At 47.3% G+C, this 20,267-nt stretch overlaps 1 protein-coding gene and 1 long non-coding RNA gene across 5 annotated transcripts in view; one reads left to right on the top strand and one right to left on the bottom strand.

Moving 5' to 3' along the window:
* LOC144358411 (uncharacterized) lies at positions 1-3,467 on the top strand. Its single transcript, XR_014930737.1, has 2 exons — positions 1-1,446; positions 1,584-3,467. It is a non-coding gene; the product is annotated as an uncharacterized LOC144358411 (long non-coding RNA).
* Positions 3,468-3,470: 3 nt separating this feature from the next.
* Positions 3,471-20,267, bottom strand: part of LOC102805737 (sideroflexin-1-like) — a 28,718-nt gene continuing 11,921 nt past the window's right edge. For all 4 annotated transcript variants that reach the window (XM_085504546.1, XM_085504549.1, XM_085504547.1 and 1 more), the window contains exons 6-9: positions 12,230-12,443; positions 11,610-11,709; positions 10,905-10,952; positions 3,471-5,108 (exon numbers count right to left, since the gene is read on the bottom strand). In XM_085504546.1, the coding sequence (XP_085360672.1) occupies positions 5,012-5,108; positions 10,905-10,952; positions 11,610-11,709; positions 12,230-12,443 (459 nt within the window). In that variant the 3' untranslated portion in view covers positions 3,471-5,011. The remainder of the gene's footprint in view (positions 5,109-10,904; positions 10,953-11,609; positions 11,710-12,229; positions 12,444-20,267) is intronic.

The raw sequence follows: 20,267 nt of genomic DNA, 5'->3' as shown, positions 1-20,267 counted from the left end.
GGGTAGGGCAGGTAGTCACATGCCTCTGTAGGATAGATGTGGACTAATGTTTGAAATAAGAACCAGGGTAGGGCAGGTAGTCACATGCCTCTAAGGGATAGATGTGAACTAATGTTTGAAATAAGAACCAGGGTAGGGCAGGTAGTCACATGCCTCTGAGGGATAGATGTGAACTAATGTTTGAAATAAGAACCAGGGTAGGGCAGGTAGTCACATGCCTCTGAGGGATAGATGTGAACTAATGTTTGAAATAAGAACCAGGGTAGGGCAGGTAGTCACATGCCTCTGAGGGATAGATGTGGACTAATGTTTGAAATAAGAACCAGGGTAGGGCAGGTAGTCACATGCCTCTGTAGGATAGATGTGGACTAATGTTTGAAATAAGAACCAGGGTAGGGCAGGTAGTCACATGCCTCTAAGGGATAGATGTGAACTAATGTTTGAAATAAGAACCAGGGTAGGGCAGGTAGTCACATGCCTCTGAGGGATAGATGTGGACTAATGTTTGAAATAAGAACCAGGGTAGGGCAGGTAGTCACATGCCTCTGTAGGATAGATGTGGACTAATGTTTGAAATAAGAACCAGGGTAGGGCAGGTAGTCACATGCCTCTAAGGGATAGATGTGAACTAATGTTTGAAATAAGAACCAGGGTAGGGCAGGTAGTCACATGCCTCTGAGGGATAGATGTGAACTAATGTTTGAAATAAGAACCAGGGTAGGGCAGGTAGTCACATGCCTCTAAGGTATAGATGTGAACTAATGTTTGAAATAAGAACCAGGGTAGGGCAGGTAGTCACATGCCTCTGAGGGATAGATGTGAACTAATGTTTGAAATAAGAACCAGGGTAGGGCAGGTAGTCACATGCCTCTGAGGGATAGATGTGAACTAATGTTTGAAATAAGAACCAGGGTAGGGCAGGTAGTCGCATGCCTCTGAGGGATAGATGTGGACTAATGTTTGAAATAAGAACCAGGGTAGGGCAGGTAGTCACATGCCTCTGAGGGATAGATGTGGACTAATGTTTGAAATAAGAACCAGGGTAGGGCAGGGCAGGTAGTCACATGCCTCTAAGGGATAGATGTGGACTAATGTTTGAAATAAGAACCAGGGTAGGGCAGGTAGTCACATGCCTCTAAGGGATAGATGTGAACTAATGTTTGAAATAAGAACCAGGGTAGGGCAGGTAGTCACATGCCTCTGAGGGATAGATGTGAACTAATGTTTGAAATAAGAACCAGGGTAGGGCAGGTAGTCACATGCCTCTGAGGGATAGATGTGAACTAATGTTTGAAATAAGAACCAGGGTAGGGCAGGTAGTCACATGCCACTGAGGGATAGATGTGAACTAATGTTTGAAATAAGAACCAGGGTAGGGCAGTTAGTCACATGCCTCTGAGGGATAGATGTGAACTAATGTTTGAAATAAGAACCAGGGTAGGGCAGGTAGTCACATGCCTCTAAGGGATATAGATGTGAACTAATGTTTGAAATAAGAACCAGGGTAGGGCAGGTAGTCACATGCCTCTGAGAGATAGATGTGAACTAATGTTTGAAATAAGAACCAGGGTAGGGCAGGGCAGGTAGTCACATGCCTCTGAGGGATAGATGTGGACTAATGTTTGAAATAAGAACCAGGGTAGGGCAGGGAGTCACATGCCTCTAAGGGATAGATGTGGACTAATGTTTGAAATAAGAACCAGGGTAGGGCAGGTAGTCACATGCCTCTGAGGGATATAGATGTGAACTAATGTTTGAAATAAGAACCAGGGTAGGGCAGGGCAGGTAGTCACATGTCTCTAAGGGATAGATGTGGACTAATGTTTGAAATAAGAACCAGGGTAGGGCAGGTAGTCACATGCCTCTAAGGGATAGATGTGGACTAATGTTTGAAATAAGAACCAGGGTAGGGCAGGTAGTCACATGCCTCTAAGGGATAGATGTGGACTAATGTTTGAAATAAGAACCAGGGCAGGGCAGGTAGTCACATGCCTCTGAGGGATAGATGTTGACTAATGTTTGAAATAAGAACCAGGGTAGGGCAGGTAGTCACATGCCTCTAAGGGATAGATGTGAACTAATGTTTGAAATAAGAACCAGGGTAGGGCAGGTAGTCACATGCCTCTAAGGGATAGATATGGACTAATGTTTGAAATAAGAACCAGGGTAGGGCAGGTAGTCACATGCCTCTGAGGGATAGATGTTGACTAATGTTTGAAATAAGAACCAGGGTAGGGCAGGTAGTCACATGCCTCTGAGGGATAGATGTGAACTAATGTTTGAAATAAGAACCAGGGTAGGGCAGGTAGTCACATGCCTCTGAGGGATAGATGTGAACTAATGTTTGAAATAAGAACCAGGGTAGGGCAGGTAGTCACATGCCTCTAAGGGATAGATATGGACTAATGTTTGAAATAAGAACCAGGGTAGGGCAGGGCAGGTAGTCACATGCCTCTGAGGGATAGATGTGGACTAATGTTTGAAATAAGAACCAGGGTAGGGCAGGTAGTCACATGCCTCTGAGGGATAGATGTGGACTAATGTTTGAAATAAGAACCAGGGTATGGCAGGTAGTCACATGCCACTGAGGGATATAGATGTGGACTAATGTTTGAAATAAGAACCAGGGTAGGGCAGGTAGTCACATGCCTCTGAGGGATAGATGTTGACTAATGTTTGAAATAAGAACCAGGGTAGGGCAGGTAGTCACATGCCTCTAAGGGATAGATATGAACTAATGTTTGAAATAAGAACCAGGGTAGGGCAGGTAGTCACATGCCTCTGAGGGATAGATGTGGACTAATGTTTGAAATAAGAACCAGGGTAGGGCAGGTAGTCACATGCCTCTGAGGGATAGATGTGGACTAATGTTTGAAATAAGAACCAGGGTAGGGCAGGTAGTCACATGCCTCTGAGGGATAGATGTGGACTAATGTTTGAAATAAGAACCAGGGTAGGGCAGGTAGTCACATGCCTCTGAGGGATAGATGTGAACTAATGTTTGAAATAAGAACCAGGGTAGGGCAGGTAGTCACATGCCTCTGAGGGATAGATGTGGACTAATGTTTGAAATAAGAACCAGGGTAGGGCAGGTAGTCACATGCCTCTGAGGGATAGATGTGGACTAATGTTTGAAATAAGAACCAGGGTAGGGCAGGTAGTCACATGCCTCTGAGAGATAGATGTGGACTAATGTTTGAAATATGAACCAGGGTAGGGCAGGTTTGTAACTGCCCATGCTGTGGGAAAAACACTTTTTCTGATGTAGCTCAATCTTTCGACTCCAAATATGCGACCTGATATCATAGTTCTCTGAGAATGTTCACATTGTTACATGTAAAGCAAGATAGAAAAAGTAATTGTTTCCATGGAAACAATCTTGCTAAAATATCAAAAATGTTATAGTACTTTTAAACTGTTGTGGTTATCATCAGATGATGGCACTTAATAAACACACATTATAGTTATACTTTTATTGTGAGTGATTTTTTTTATTGCACAATGCTCGTTTTAAATTCACATTACAGTTTATATGTAATTAAATGATTACCTAGGCCCCTTTAATATTCCATAATCTTGGTTGTCACAAATAAATCAGTTTCTGGCATTTCTATACACGAGAAAATTACTTGAATTGGGTTGAATTGGTCAATTCAATTTACAAGCGATATGACCTGCATATAAAGTCCATCTGTGATCCCACTTCAGCTCTGATTAAGTCAAAACACCCTTTGTATCCTATTAATACCAGTCTATTTTCAATTTAACCCTAATCTCAAACAAGCATTTTTGTTTATTCCAGTTTTCAAATACCACATTTGCTCACATGTACAGTTGTGTCTTATCAAAAGAAGTGTTATTACTAATGATCAAGTATACAATATATACTTTAAAGTTTCACTGCCCTATTATTAAAAGTTTTGATTACATGCACTATCATATTTACTTCTACAGAAGTGGATCATAAAATTATTACTAACTTGACAATAGAAATATGGAATCTTGTTGTTTTACCCAAATACATAAAGTCATAATAAAGGTTACATGTACACAACTCAATCAGAAACAAAATTCAACTTGTGTGCACACATTTGTAGGTGGCAAATAGATATGAAATGTACAAGTAAAGAAACCCATATGAAGTAATGTTCTATACAATTATGATAAAAACTTTTATTCTTGTGTTTTCTGTTTGAATGCCTGTTAGAATATGGCAAGTATACAGTTGTTGTTAAGTGGTCATAATCAGTTGTAAGAATAACACTGGAATACCATAGTTGAAATTTTGAACATATGGAATGAAAACAAATGCATAGTTCTGGTCAAAACAGTAAGAACATATCCAAGCATCACATCTTTAAAAGTGATCATAAAACAAAAATATCGTGTTTGCTCTATTTGAAGCACATCTCTAAAATCGTCTGTTTATTGCATACTGGACCATAGACTTGCATTTATTGTTATTTCAAGTAAAACACATGTTAATAGAGCAAATATGGTATTGGAAATAACATTCTTTTGACACAGAATAGAATGTGAAGACAATGACTACAGTACAATATAAAGTGAGTCATAAGAATTAAAACACCACCACTGTTATCACACTGTATTATGTTTGTCAAACACAACAGATGTAAAATAATAGCTTACACAAAATTGGAATAATGGTGACTGGAACCCTAAAAAATTAATACATGATTTTTTTCTACATAGTTTTAGTGAGGTTATATTCTACCAGATTATTTTGGGGGGGGGGGTACACAAATATGTAGGTTGTGTGCTAGGGGTCATGATCCAATCACACGTTACTATGTAGTAAATTGGAATACAGACAACAAAAATATTGCTTAGGTTACCAGTACAATCTTTTATTAAAATGTACACTTCAATACAATATCATGTACACTGAGAGAGCTATTGACTTTAGAAATCAATTCCTCTCGATTATAATTAGTTTTTTACTTCAACACTCTACAATGTTATTTATTTCAGTTAGATAAAATGCAGGTCTTCAAAGACCCTTATTAAAATAAACTTTAGTAATGCTGGAATCCATGTTTTTGATTTGTTCTTGGAGTTCTGGTTCAAGTTTGCTGACAGATATGGAGCTGAAATATAAGAACACAGAATGGGAGTGAATATTAAACTACTTTTTTTCCTTGTCCCTATAGTTTCAGGAAATGATTTGTGAAGAATGATACAGACATGTATCAGGTGCGTCATGCACAATCTTCGTGTCTTTGGGGCTGGATGCATTGGCAATAAACCTCAACCCCAAAAGTGAGATAACTACCAGCTTTCAGTGGCAGAAGAAAAAGGAGAAATTATTGTGATCTTGTACCTTGTAAGACTGTATTACACATTCTCATTTATTTCCATGGAAACAATAGTTTTGTATATATCACAAGTATTCTAACTTAGGCATCATGCGAACACATTGCACGCAAACACTCAAAAGTATATCTACCATGTTTTTACCATGTACATGTATAACCTGAAACTCCATCCTTTGACGTAATAGGTCAAGTTGGCTATTAGCCAATCAGAATGCTTGGTTGTAGGTAGTGTCAGCCGAAAATATCAGAGAATTTATGAGTCAGTATAGTCACAACTCATCATGTCACTCAATGAGTCAGTATAGTCACAACTCATCATGGCACTCAATGAGTCAGTGTAGTCACAACTCATCATGGCACTCAATGAGTCAGTATAGTCACAACTCATCAGGGCACTCAATGAGTCAGTATAGTCACAACTCATCAGGGCACTCAATGAGTCAGTATAGTCACAACTCATCATGGCACTCAATGAGTCAGTATAGTCACAACTCATCATGGCACTCAATGAGTCAGTATAGTCACAACTCATCAGGGCACTCAATGAGTCAGTATAGTCACAACTCATCAGGGCACTCAATGAGTCAGTATAGTCACAACTCATCATGGCACTCAATGAGTCAGTATAGTCACAACTCATCAGGGCACTCAATGAGCCAGTATAGTCACAACTCAGGGCACTCAATGGGTCAGTATAATCACAACTCATCATGGCACTCAATGAGTCAGTAATGTCACAACTCATCATGTCACTCCACGAGTCAGTATAGTCACAACTCATCATGTCACTCCACGAGTCAGTATAGTCACAACTCATCATGTCACTCCACGAGTCAGTATAGTCACAACTCATCATGGCACTCAATGAGTCAGTATAGTCACAACTCATCATGTCACTCCACGAGTCAGTATAGTCACAACTCATCATGTCACTCCACGAGTCAGTATAGTCACAACTCATCATGGCACTCAATGAGTCAGTATAGTCACAACTCACCATGACACTCAATGAGTCAGTATAGTCACAACTCATGTCACTCAATGAGTCAGTATAGTCACAACTCATCATGGCACTCAATGAGCCAGTATAGTCACAACTCATGTCACTCAATGAGTCAGTATAGTCACAACTCATGTCACTCCACGAGTCAGTATAGTCACAACTCATCATGGCACTCAATGAGTCAGTATAGTCACAACTCATCATGGCACTCAATGAGTCAGTATAGTCACAACTCATGTCACTCCACGAGTCAGTATAGTCACAACTCATCATGGCACTCAATGAGTCAGTATAGTCACAACTCATCATGGCACTCAATGAGTCAGTATAGTCACAACTCATGGCACTCTATGAGTCAGTATAGTCACAACTCATCATGTCAATCAATGAGTCAGTATAGTCACAACTCATGTCATTCAATGAGTCAGTATAGTCACAACTCATCATGTCACTCAATGAGTCAGTATAGTCACAACTCATCATGGCACTCTATGAGTCAGTATAGTCACAACTCATCATGGCACTCAATGAGTCAGTATAGTCACAACTCATCATGGCACTCAATGGGTCAGTATAGACACAACTCATCATGTCACTCCACGAGTCAGTATAGTCACAACTCATCATGGCACTCAATGAGTCAGTATAGTCACAACTCATCATGGCACTCAATGAGTCAGTATAGTCACAACTCATCATGTCACTCAATGAGTCAGTATAGTCACAACTCATGGCACTCTATGAGTCAGTATAGTCACAACTCATCATGTCAATCAATGAGTCAGTATAGTCACAACTCATGTCATTCAATGAGTCAGTATAGTCACAACTCATCATGTCACTCAATGAGTCAGTATAGTCACAACTCATCATGGCACTCTATGAGTCAGTATAGTCACAACTCATGGCACTCAATGAGTCAGCATAGTCACAACTCATGTCATTCAATGAGTCAGTATAGTCACAACTCATCATGTCATTCAATGAGTCAGTATAGTCACAACTCAACATGACACGTAATGAATCAGTGTAGTCACAACTCATCATGGCACTCAATGAGTCAGTATAGTCACAACTCATCATGTCAGTCAATGAGTCAGTATAGTTACAACACATTATGGCACTCAATGAGTCAGTATAGTCACAACTCACCATGTCACTCAATGAGTCGGTATAGTCACGAGTCAGTATAGTCACAACTCATCATGGCACTTAATGAGTCAGTATAGTCACAACTCATCATGGCACTCAATGAGTCAGTATAGTCACAACTCATGGCATTCAGTGAGTCAGTATAGTCACAAATCATCATGGCACTCAATGAGTCAGTATAGTCACTACTCATAATGGCACTCAATAAGTCAGTATAGTCACAACTCATCATGGCACTCAATAAGTCAGTATAGTCACAACTCATCATGGCACTCAATGAGTCAGTATAGTCACAACTCATGGCATTCAGTGAGTCAGTATAGTCACAACTCATGGCATTCAGTGAGTCAGTATAGTCACAAATCATCATGGCACTCAATGAGTCAGTATAGTCACTACTCATAATGGCACTCAATAAGTCAGTATAGTCACAACTCATCATGGCACTCAATGAGTCAGTATGGTCACAACTCATGGCACTCAATCAGTCAGTATAGTCACAACTCATGACACTCAATGAGTCAGTATAGTCACAACTCATGTAATTCAATGAGTCAGTATAGTCACAACTCATCATGTCACTCAATGAGTCAGTATAGTCACAACTCATGTCATTCAATGAGTCAGTATAGTCACAACTCATCATGTCACTCTATGAGCCAGTATAGTCACAACTCATCAGGGCACTCAATGAGCCAGTATAGTCACAACTCATCATGGTACTCAATGAGTCAGTATAGTCACAACTCATCAGGGCACTCAATGAGCCAGTATAGTCACAACTCATCATGGTACTCAATGAGTCAGTATAGTCACAACTCATCAGGGCACTCAATGAGCCAATATAGTCACAACTCATCATGTCAGTCAATGAGTCAGTATAGTCACTACTCATCATGGTACTCAATGAGTCAGTATACTCACAACTCATCATGACACTGAACGAGTCAGTATAGTCACAACTCATCAGGGCACTCTATGAGCCAGTATAGTCACAACTCATCATGGCACTCAATGAGTCAGTATAGTCACAACTCATCAGGGCACTCTATGAGTCAGTATAGTCACAACTCATCATGGCACTCAATGAGTCAGTATAGTCACAACTCATCATGGCACTCAATGAGTCAGTATAGTCACAACTCATCAGGGCACTCAATCAGTCAGTATAGTCACAACTCATGACACTTAATGAGTCAGTATAGTCACAACTCATGTAATTCAATGAGTCAGTATAGTCACAACTCATCATGTCACTCAATGAGTCAGTATAGTCACAACTCATGTCATTCAATGAGTCAGTATAGTCACAACTCATCATGTCACTCTATGAGCCAGTATAGTCACAACTCATCAGGGCACTCAATGAGCCAGTATAGTCACAACTCATCATGGTACTCAATGAGCCAGTATAGTCACAACTCATCATGGTACTCAATGAGTCAGTATAGTCACAACTCATCAGGGCACTCAATGAGCCAGTATAGTCACAACTCATCATGGTACTCAATGAGTCAGTATAGTCACAACTCATCAGGGCACTCAATGAGCCAATATAGTCACAACTCATCATGGCACTCAATGAGTCAGTATAGTCACAACTCATCATGTCAGTCAATGAGTCAGTATAGTCACTACTCATCATGACACTCAATGGGTCAGTATAGTTACAAATTATGGCACTCAATGAGTCAGTATAGTCACAACTCATCAGGGCACTCAATGAGCCAGTATAGTCACAACTCATCATGGTACTCAATGAGTCAGTATAGTCACAACTCATCAGGGCACTCAATGAGCCAGTATAGTCACAACTCATCATGGTACTCAATGAGTCAGTATAGTCACAACTCATCAGGGCACTCAATGAGCCAATATAGTCACAACTCATCATGGCACTCAATGAGTCAGTATAGTCACAACTCATCATGTCAGTCAATGAGTCAGTATAGTCACTACTCATCATGACACTCAATGGGTCAGTATAGTTACAAATTATGGCACTCAATGAGTCAGTATAGTCACAACTCATGTCATTCAATGAGTCAGTATGATCACTACTCATCATGGTACTCAATGAGTCAGTATAGTCACAACTCATCAGGGCACTCTATGAGCCAGTATAGTCACAACTCACCATGGCACTCAATGAGTCAGTATAGTCACAACTCATGTCACTCAATGAGTCAGTGTAGTCACTACTCATCATGACACTCAATGGGTCAGTATAGTTACAAATTATGGCACTCAATGAGTCAGTATAGTCACAACTCATGTCATTCAATGAGTCAGTATGATCACTACTCATCATGGTACTCAATGAGTCAGTATAGTCACAACTCATCAGGGCACTCTATGATCCAGTATATTCACAACTCATCAGGGCACTCTATGAGTCAGTATAGTCACAACTCATCATGGCACTCAATGAGCCAGTATAGTCACAACTCATCATGTCACTCAACGAGTCAGTATAGTCACAACTCATCAGGGCACTCTATGAGCCAGTATAGTCACAACTCATCATGGCACTCAATGAGTCAGTATAGTCACAACTCATCAGGGCACTCTATGAGTCAGTATAGTCACAACTCATCATGGCACTCAATGAGTCAGTATAGTCACAACTCATGGCACTCAATGAGTCAGTATAGTCACAACTCATCAGGGCACTCAATGAGTCAGTAATGTCACAACTCACCATGGCACTCAATGAGTCAGTGTAGTCACAACTCATCATGTCACTCAATGAGTCAGTATAGTCACAACTCATCATGGCACTCAATGAGTCAGTATAGTCACAACTCATGTCACTCAATGAGTCAGTATAGTCACAACTCATCATGTCACTCAATGAGTCAGTATAGTCACAACTCATCATGGCACTCAATGAGTCAGTATAGTCACAACTCATCATGTCACTCAATGAGTCAGTATAGTCACAACTCATCATGTCACTCAATGAGTCAGTATAGTCACAACTCATCATGGCACTCAATGAGTCAGTATAGTCACAACTCATCATGTCACTCAATGAACCCAGCCCATGTAGTCACATTTTACCCATAATTCTTTGTTTTACATTCTCATATTAACCAGTGGGGAGTGCTTGTAATAAGCCAAGATGGCATTGAGAATGTGGTACGACTTCATATATTAAAATTCTTTGATTGTAAATTGTTTTAAATATGTTTAATAATTATTTTATTGAGTGTTCATAGCCGTGTTGAATTTTTATTTTAACATTGTGCATACAAGTGTCACAAACACTGAACACCAAGGAACTGGGAAAATATAATAGTTTACATATTCTGTACCACTAAATCTTACACAATGAGATCTTATTTTTAATAATTGATCTAATAATTAATAGATGATGTAGTGACATACAAGTACAGTCTAGAAGTGCCTACCTTTTCTGTGGGAAGAGTGCACAACACATTGGAGTGGCAAATATCAAACTGAAATAAATAGAAAAAAAACCTGTTTATATACAATGTAATTTCAATAACAGCCACATCTCCTATAAAGATCACATATTTTTTTGAGATGATATATAGAATTGAACAATAATAAATTTCTTAAACTTTCTAGGTTTAAACACAAGAGGGCACACTGCCAAGTAGAGAAGATGATTTCTAATGATCTCACAATAATGATGCGCATACATGTACTTTGTACATACGTGCATATGTGTATAGTGATGCATATACGTGTACTATGATACACATACATGTACTATGATGCACATACGTGTACTATGATGCATATATGTGAACTTTGACACACATACATGTACTATGATGCATATATGTGTACTTTGACACGCATACGTGTACTATGCTGCGCATACGTGTACTATGATGTACATTTGTGTACTTTGACACGCATATGTGTACTATGATGTGCATACAAGTACTATGATGTGCATACAAGTACTATGATGCACATATGTGTACTATGATGCACATATGTGTACTATGAAGTACATATGTGTACCTTGACGTGTATATGTGTACAATGATGCATGTACAGGTAAACTACGACACGTATACAGGTAAACTACAATGTGCCTACAGGTCAATTATGACGTTGGAAAAGAGCATAAATAAACATACCATAGACCAACCAATCCTACTTGTACAGGTGCTCTCATGAATTTATATTGTTGTAGAAATGGCTTCTTTTCCAATTTACCCATTATTATTGGTGGGATGCCTAGAAAAAAAGTACTTAAACAGTTTTATCATGTTACTGGACATTTTTTTAATTTTAATGAGCGTTTACTTTAATAAAACACCACCTAATACTCATACATGTAGCTATATTCCATTTAATGTATACGAGTTAGCAGAATTAAAATGTTGCTAGATTTCCAACAATCTAATTGTGAATGTAGACTTCTTGCTCAAATATTATTAAATTAGCAAAGACACAGGTGATAAATTAGCTACATTTTAGTGAATAATGACAGTATGACATATTATTATACAATGTCATTCTTAATATTGGATAAAAAGGACAATATTTCAGATACAGATCTTGGCCATTTTTTGAAAAGGATGACTGTCTATTTCAAAAAGATGACAAAACTCTATTTTGGTGTTACGGTTGGTTCTTGGTTTTTATGGCCCTCTTAATTCCAGTGACATATTATGAACATGACTAACTAATAAATTACTTTTGATTGATAATCTGTAAAACGTTCTTACCACAATAGTAAAATCGTGCAACTTACCCATGCCAGGTGATGCCATGGCAACTCTAGAGAAGACAACCTGAGCTATTGCACTTCTAGCAGCTGCTTTGCTTACTCCCAATTTATTACCATTCTCATCCATAACTGTGATACCATTCTCTAGCTCCCTCATCCTCATCATTGGAATGTTAATACAGTTGGCAGCGGCAACAGCCGCAAATGGAACATAACGACCAATCAGTGGTGGAGCTTTCTTCAAGAAATCACATGAATAATATGCATCTCAACGAATGTAGACAAGGTGTTACAGTAGTACACAGTGTATAATCCAAACCATGGGTGGCCAATACAAACCAACCCTGGTTGGCCACTACAAATCAACCCCGGTTGGCCACTACAGACAAACACTGGGTGGCCACTACAGACAAACCCTGGGTGGCCACTACAGACAAACCCTGGGTGGCCACTACAGACAAACCCTGGGTGGCCACTACAGACAAACCCTGGGTGGCCACTACAGACAAACCCATGGTGGCCACTACAGACAAACCCTGGGTGGCCACTACAGACAAACCCTGGGTGGCCACTACAGACAAACCCTGGGTGGCCACTACAGACAAACCCTGGGTGGCCACTACAGACAAACCCAGGGTGGCCACTACAGACAAACCCAGGGTGGCCACTACAGACAAACCCTGGGTGGCCAGTACAGACAAACCCTGGGTGGCCACTACAGACCAACCACGGTTGGCCACTACAGACCAACCCAGGGTGGCCAGTACAGGCAAACCCCGGGGGGCCAGTACAGACAAACCCCGGGGGGCCAGTACAGACAAACCCCGGGGGGCCAGTACAGACAAACCCCGGGGGGCCAGTACAGACGAACCCCGGGTGGCCACTACAGACAAACCCCGGGTGGCCACTACAGACAAACCCCGGGTGGCCACTACAGACAAACCCCGGGTGGCCACTACAGACAAACCCCGGGTGGCCACTACAGACAAACCCAGGGTGGCCACTACAGACAAACCCAGGGTGGCCACTACAGACAAACCCTGGGTGGCCACTACAGACAAACCCACGGTGGCCACTACAGACAAACCCTGGGTGGCCACTACAGACAAACCCCGGGTGGCCACTACAGACAAACCCCGGGTGGCCACTACAGACAAACCCAGGGTGGCCACTACAGACCAACCCCGGTTGGCCACTACAGACAAACCCAGGGTGGCCACTACAGACAAACCCAGGGTGGCCACTACAGACAAACCCTGGGTGGCCACTACAGACAAACCCAGGGTGGCCAGTACAGAAAACCCCGGGGGGCCAGTACAGACAAACCCCGGGGGCAGTACAGACAAACCCCGGGGGGCCAGTACAGACAAACCCCGGGGGGCCAGTACAGACAAACCCCGGGGGGCCAGTACAGACAAACCCCAGGGGGCCACTACAGACAAACCCTGGGTGGCCACTACAGACAAACCCTGGGTGGCCAGTACAGACAAACCCTGGGTGGCCAGTACAGACAAACCCAGGGTGGCCAGTACAGACAAACCCAGGGTGGCCAGTACAGACAAACCCTGGGTGGCCACTACAGACAAACCCAGGGTGGCCACTACAGGAAAACCCCGGGTGGCCAGTACAGACAAACCCTGGGTGGCCAGTACAGACAAACCCCGGGAGGCCAGTACAGACAAACCCTGGGTGGCCAGTACAGACAAACCCAGGGTGGCCACTACAGACCAACCCCGGTTGGCCACTACAGACAAACCCAGGGTGGCCACTACAGACAAACCCAGGGTGGCCACTACAGACAAACCCCGGGGGGCCAGTACAGACAAACCCCGGGTGGCCAGTACAGACAAACCCAGGGTGGCCACTACAGACAAACCCAGGGTGGCCACTACAGGCAAACCCAGGGTGGCCACTACAGGCAAACCCAGGGTGGCCACTACAGACAAACCCAGGGTGGCCAGTACAGACAAACCCTGGGTGGCCAGTACAGACAAACCCCGGTTGGCCACTACAGACAAACCCCGGTTGGCCACTACAGACAAACCCAGGGTGGCCACTACAGACCAACCCCGGTTGGCCAGTACAGACAAACCCTGGGTGGCCACTACAGACAAACCCTGGGTGGCCACTACAGACAAACCCTGGGTGGCCACTACAGACAAACCCCGGGGGGCCAGTACAGACAAACCCCGGGTGGCCAGTACAGACAAACCCAGGGTGGCCACTACAGGCAAACCCAGGGTGGCCACTACAGACAAACCCAGGGTGGCCAGTACAGACAAACCCCGGGGGCCAGTACAGACAAACCCCGGGGGGCCAGTACAGAAAACCCCGGGGGGCCAGTACAGACAAACCCCCGGGGGCCAGTACAGACAAACCCCGGGGGGCCAGTACAGACAAACCCCAGGGGGCCAGTACAGACAAACCCTGGGTGGCCTAACAGACAAACCCAGGGTGGCCACTACAGACAAACCCTGGGTGGCCACTACAGACAAACCCAGGGTGGCCACTACAGACAAACCCTGGGTGGCCACTACAGACAAACCCCGGGGGGCCAGTACAGACAAACCCCGGGGGGCCAGTACAGACAAACCCCAGGGGGCCAGTACAGACAAACCCTGGGTGGTCACACTACAGACAAACCCTGGGTGGCCACTACAGACAAACCCTGGGTGGCCACTACAGACAAACCCTGGGTGGCCACTACAGACAAACCCCGGGTGGCCACTACAGACAAACCCCGGGTGGCCACTACAGACAAACCCTGGGTGACCACTACAGACAAACCCCGGGTGGCCACTACAGACAAACCCTGGGTGGCCACTACAGACAAACCCAGGGTGGCCACTACAGACAAACCCTGGGTGGCCACTACAGACAAACCCACGGTGGCCACTACAGACAAACCCTGGGTGGCCACTACAGACAAACCCAGGGTGGCCACTACAGACAAACCCCGGGTGGCCACTACAGACAAACCCCGGGTGGCCACTACAGACAAACCCCGGGTGGCCACTACAGACAAGCCCAGGGTGGCCACTACAGACAAACCCTGGGTGGCCACTACAGACAAACCCAGGGTGGCCACTACAGACCAACCCCGGTTGGCCACTACAGACAAACCCAGGGTGGCCACTACAGACAAACCCAGGGTGGCCACTACAGACAAACCCTGGGTGGCCACTAAAGACAAACCCCGGGGGGCCAGTACAGACAAACCCCGGGGGCAGTACAGACAAACCCCGGGGGGCCAGTACAGACAAACCCCGGGGGCCAGTACAGACAAACCCCGGGGGGCCAGTACAGACAAACCCCGGGGGGCCAGTACAGACAAACCCCAGGGGGCCAGTACAGACAAACCCTGGGTGGCCACTACAGACAAACCCTGGGTGGCCACTACAGACAAACCCTGGGTGGCCAGTACAGACAAACCCAGGGTGGCCAGTACAGACAAACCCTGGGTGGCCACTACAGACAAACCCAGGGTGGCCACTACAGGAAAACCCCGGGTGGCCAGTATAGACAAACCCTGGGTGGCCAGTACAGACAAACCCCGGGGGGCCAGTACAGACAAACCCTGGGTGGCCAGTACAGACAAACCCAGGGTGGCCACTACAGACCAACCCCGGTTGGCCACTACAGACAAACCCAGGGTGGCCACTATAGACAAACCCAGGGTGGCCAGAACAGACAAACCCCGGGGGGCCAGTACAGACAAACCCTGGGTGGCCAGTACAGACAAACCCAGGGTGGCCACTACAGACAAACCCAGGGTGGCCACTACAGGCAAACCCAGGGTGGCCACTACAGACAAACCCTGGGTGGCCACTACAGACAAACCCTGGGTGGCCACTACAGACAAACCCCGGGTGGCCACTACAGACAAACCCCGGGTGGCCACTACAGACAAACCCTGGGTGACCACTACAGACAAACCCCGGGTGGCCACTACAGACAAACCCCGGGTGGCCACTACAGACAAACCCTGGGTGGCCACTACAGACAAACCCAGGGTGGCCACTACAGACAAACCCTGGGTGGCCACTACAGACCAACCCCGGTTGGCCACTACAGACAAACCCAGGGTGGCCACTATAGACAAACCCAGGGTGGCCAGTACAGACAAACCCCGGGGGGCCAGTACAGGCAAACCCAGGGTGGCCAGTACAGACAAACCCCGGGGGCCAGTACAGACAAACCCCGGGGGGCCAGTACAGACAAACCCCCGGGGGCCAGTACAGACAAACCCCGGGGGGCCAGTACAGACAAACCCTGGGTGGCCAGTACAGACAAACCCTGGGTGGCCTAACAGACAAACCCTGGGTGGCCACTACAGACAAACCCAGGGTGGCCACTACAGACAAACCCTGGGTGGCCACTACAGACAAACCCCGGGGGGCCAGTACAGACAAACCCCGGGGGGCCAGTACAGACAAACCCCAGGGGGCCAGTACAGACAAACCCCAGGGGGCCAGTACAGACAAACCCTGGGTGGTCACACTACAGACAAACCCTGGGTGGCCACTACAGACAAACCCACGGTGGCCACTACAGACAAACCCTGGGTGGCCACTACAGACAAACCCCGGGTGGCCACTACAGACAAACCCCGGGTGGCCACTACAGACAAACCCAGGGTGGCCACTACAGACCAACCCCGGTTGGCCACTACAGACAAACCCAGGGTGGCCACTACAGACAAACCCAGGGTGGCCACTACAGACAAACCCTGGGTGGCCACTACAGACAAACCCAGGGTGGCCAGTACAGACAAACCCCGGGGGGCCAGTACAGACAAACCCCGGGGGCAGTACAGACAAACCCCGGGGGCCAGTACAGACAAACCCCGGGGGGCCAGTACAGACAAACCCCGGGGGGCCAGTACAGACAAACCCCAGGGGGCCAGTACAGACAAACCCTGGGTGGCCACTACAGACAAACCCTGGGTGGCCAGTACAGACAAACCCTGGGTGGCCAGTACAGACAAACCCAGGGTGGCCAGTACAGACAAACCCAGGGTGGCCAGTACAGACAAACCCTGGGTGGCCACTACAGACAAACCCAGGGTGGCCACTACAGGAAAACCCCGGGTGGCCAGTACAGACAAACCCTGGGTGGCCAGTACAGACAAACCCCGGGAGGCCAGTACAGACAAACCCTGGGTGGCCAGTACAGACAAACCCAGGGTGGCCACTACAGACCAACCCCGGTTGGCCACTACAGACAAACCCAGGGTGGCCACTACAGACAAACCCAGGGTGGCCACTACAGACAAACCCCGGGGGGCCAGTACAGACAAACCCCGGGTGGCCAGTACAGACAAACCCAGGGTGGCCACTACAGACAAACCCAGGGTGGCCACTACAGGCAAACCCAGGGTGGCCACTACAGGCAAACCCAGGGTGGCCACTACAGACAAACCCAGGGTGGCCAGTACAGACAAACCCTGGGTGGCCAGTACAGACAAACCCCGGTTGGCCACTACAGACAAACCCCGGTTGGCCACTACAGACAAACCCAGGGTGGCCACTACAGACCAACCCCGGTTGGCCAGTACAGACAAACCCTGGGTGGCCACTACAGACAAACCCTGGGTGGCCACTACAGACAAACCCTGGGTGGCCACTACAGACAAACCCTGGGGGGCCAGTACAGACAAACCCCGGGTGGCCAGTACAGACAAACCCAGGGTGGCCACTACAGGCAAACCCAGAGTGGCCACTACAGACAAACCCAGGGTGGCCAGTACAGACAAACCCCGGGGGCCAGTACAGACAAACCCCGGGGGGCCAGTACAGAAAACCCCGGGGGGCCAGTACAGACAAACCCCCGGGGGCCAGTACAGACAAACCCCGGGGGGCCAGTACAGACAAACCCCAGGGGGCCAGTACAGACAAACCCTGGGTGGCCTAACAGACAAACCCAGGGTGGCCACTACAGACAAACCCTGGGTGGCCACTACAGACAAACCCAGGGTGGCCACTACAGACAAACCCTGGGTGGCCACTACAGACAAACCCCGGGGGGCCAGTACAGACAAACCCCGGGGGGCCAGTACAGACAAACCCCAGGGGGCCAGTACAGACAAACCCTGGGTGGTCACACTACAGACAAACCCTGGGTGGCCACTACAGACAAACCCTGGGTGGCCACTACAGACAAACCCTGGGTGGCCACTACAGACAAACCCCGGGTGGCCACTACAGACAAACCCCGGGTGGCCACTACAGACAAACCCTGGGTGACCACTACAGACAAACCCCGGGTGGCCACTACAGACAAACCCCGGGTGGCCACTACAGAAAACCCTGGGTGGCCACTACAGACAAACCCAGGGTGGCCACTACAGACAAACCCTGGGTGGCCACTACAGACAAACCCACGGTGGCCACTACAGACAAACCCTGGGTGGCCACTACAGACAAACCCAGGGTGGCCACTACAGACAAACCCCGGGTGGCCACTACAGACAAACCCCAGGTGGCCACTACAGACAAACCCCGGGTGGCCACTACAGACAAACCCAGGGTGGCCACTACAGACAAACCCTGGGTGGCCACTACAGACAAACCCAGGGTGGCCACTACAGACCAACCCCGGTTGGCCACTACAGACAAACCCAGGGTGGCCACTACAGACAAACCCAGGGTGGCCACTACAGACAAACCCTGGGTAGCCACTAAAGACAAACCCCGGGGGGCCAGTACAGACAAACCCCGGGGGCAGTACAGACAAACCCCGGGGGGCCAGTACAGACAAACCCCGGGGGCCAGTACAGACAAACCCCGGGGGGCCAGTACAGACAAACCCCAGGGGGCCAGTACAGACAAACCCTGGGTGGCCACTACAGACAAACCCTGGGTGGCCACTACAGACAAACCCTGGGTGGCCAGTACAGACAAACCCAGGGTGGCCAGTACAGACAAACCCTGGGTGGCCACTACAGACAAACCCAGGGTGGCCACTACAGGAAAACCCCGGGTGGCCAGTATAGACAAACCCTGGGTGGCCAGTACAGACAAACCCCGGGGGGCCAGTACAGACAAACCCTGGGTGGCCAGTACAGACAAACCCAGGGTGGCCACTACAGACCAACCCCGGTTGGCCACTACAGACAAACCCAGGGTGGCCACTATAGACAAACCCAGGGTGGCCAGTACAGACAAACCCCGCGGGGCCAGTACAGACAAACCCTGGGTGGCCAGTACAGACAAACCCAGGGTGGCCACTACAGACAAACCCAGGGTGGCCACTACAGGCAAACCCAGGGTGGCCACTACAGACAAACCCAGGGTGGCCAGTACAGACAAACCCTGGGTGGCCACTACAGACAAACCCTGGGTGGCCACTACAGACAAACCCTGGGTGGCCACTACAGACAAACCCCGGGTGGCCACTACAGACAAACCCTGGGTGACCACTACAGACAAACCCCGGGTGGCCACTACAGACAAACCCCGGGTGGCCACTACAGACAAACCCTGGGTGGCCACTACAGACAAACCCAGGGTGGCCACTACAGACAAACCCTGGGTGGCCACTACAGACCAACCCCGGTTGGCCACTACAGACAAACCCAGGGTGGCCACTATAGACAAACCCAGGGTGGCCAGTACAGACAAACCCCGGGGGGCCAGTACAGGCAAACCCAGGGTGGCCAGTACAGACAAACCCCGGGGGCCAGTACAGACAAACCCCGGGGGGCCAGTACAGACAAACCCCCGGGGGCCAGTACAGACAAACCCCGGGGGGCCAGTACAGACAAACCCCAGGGGGCCAGTACAGACAAACCCTGGGTGGCCTAACAGACAAACCCAGGGTGGCCACTACAGACAAACCCTGGGTGGCCACTACAGACAAACCCAGGGTGGCCACTACAGACAAACCCTGGGTGGCCACTACAGACAAACCCCGGGGGGCCAGTACAGACAAACCCCGGGGGGCCAGTACAGACAAACCCGGGGGGCCAGTACAGACAAACCCCAGGGGGCCAGTACAGACAAACCCTGGGTGGCCACTACAGACAAATCCAGGGTGGCCACTACAGACAAACCCAGGGTGG

This window comes from Saccoglossus kowalevskii, chromosome 10, assembly GCF_978046115.1.
Source record: "Saccoglossus kowalevskii chromosome 10, keSacKowa6.1, whole genome shotgun sequence".
Lineage (NCBI taxonomy): Eukaryota > Metazoa > Hemichordata > Enteropneusta > Harrimaniidae > Saccoglossus > Saccoglossus kowalevskii.
Note: the sequence above shows the minus strand (reverse complement) of the source record. Positions and strands in the feature narration are given on the sequence as shown.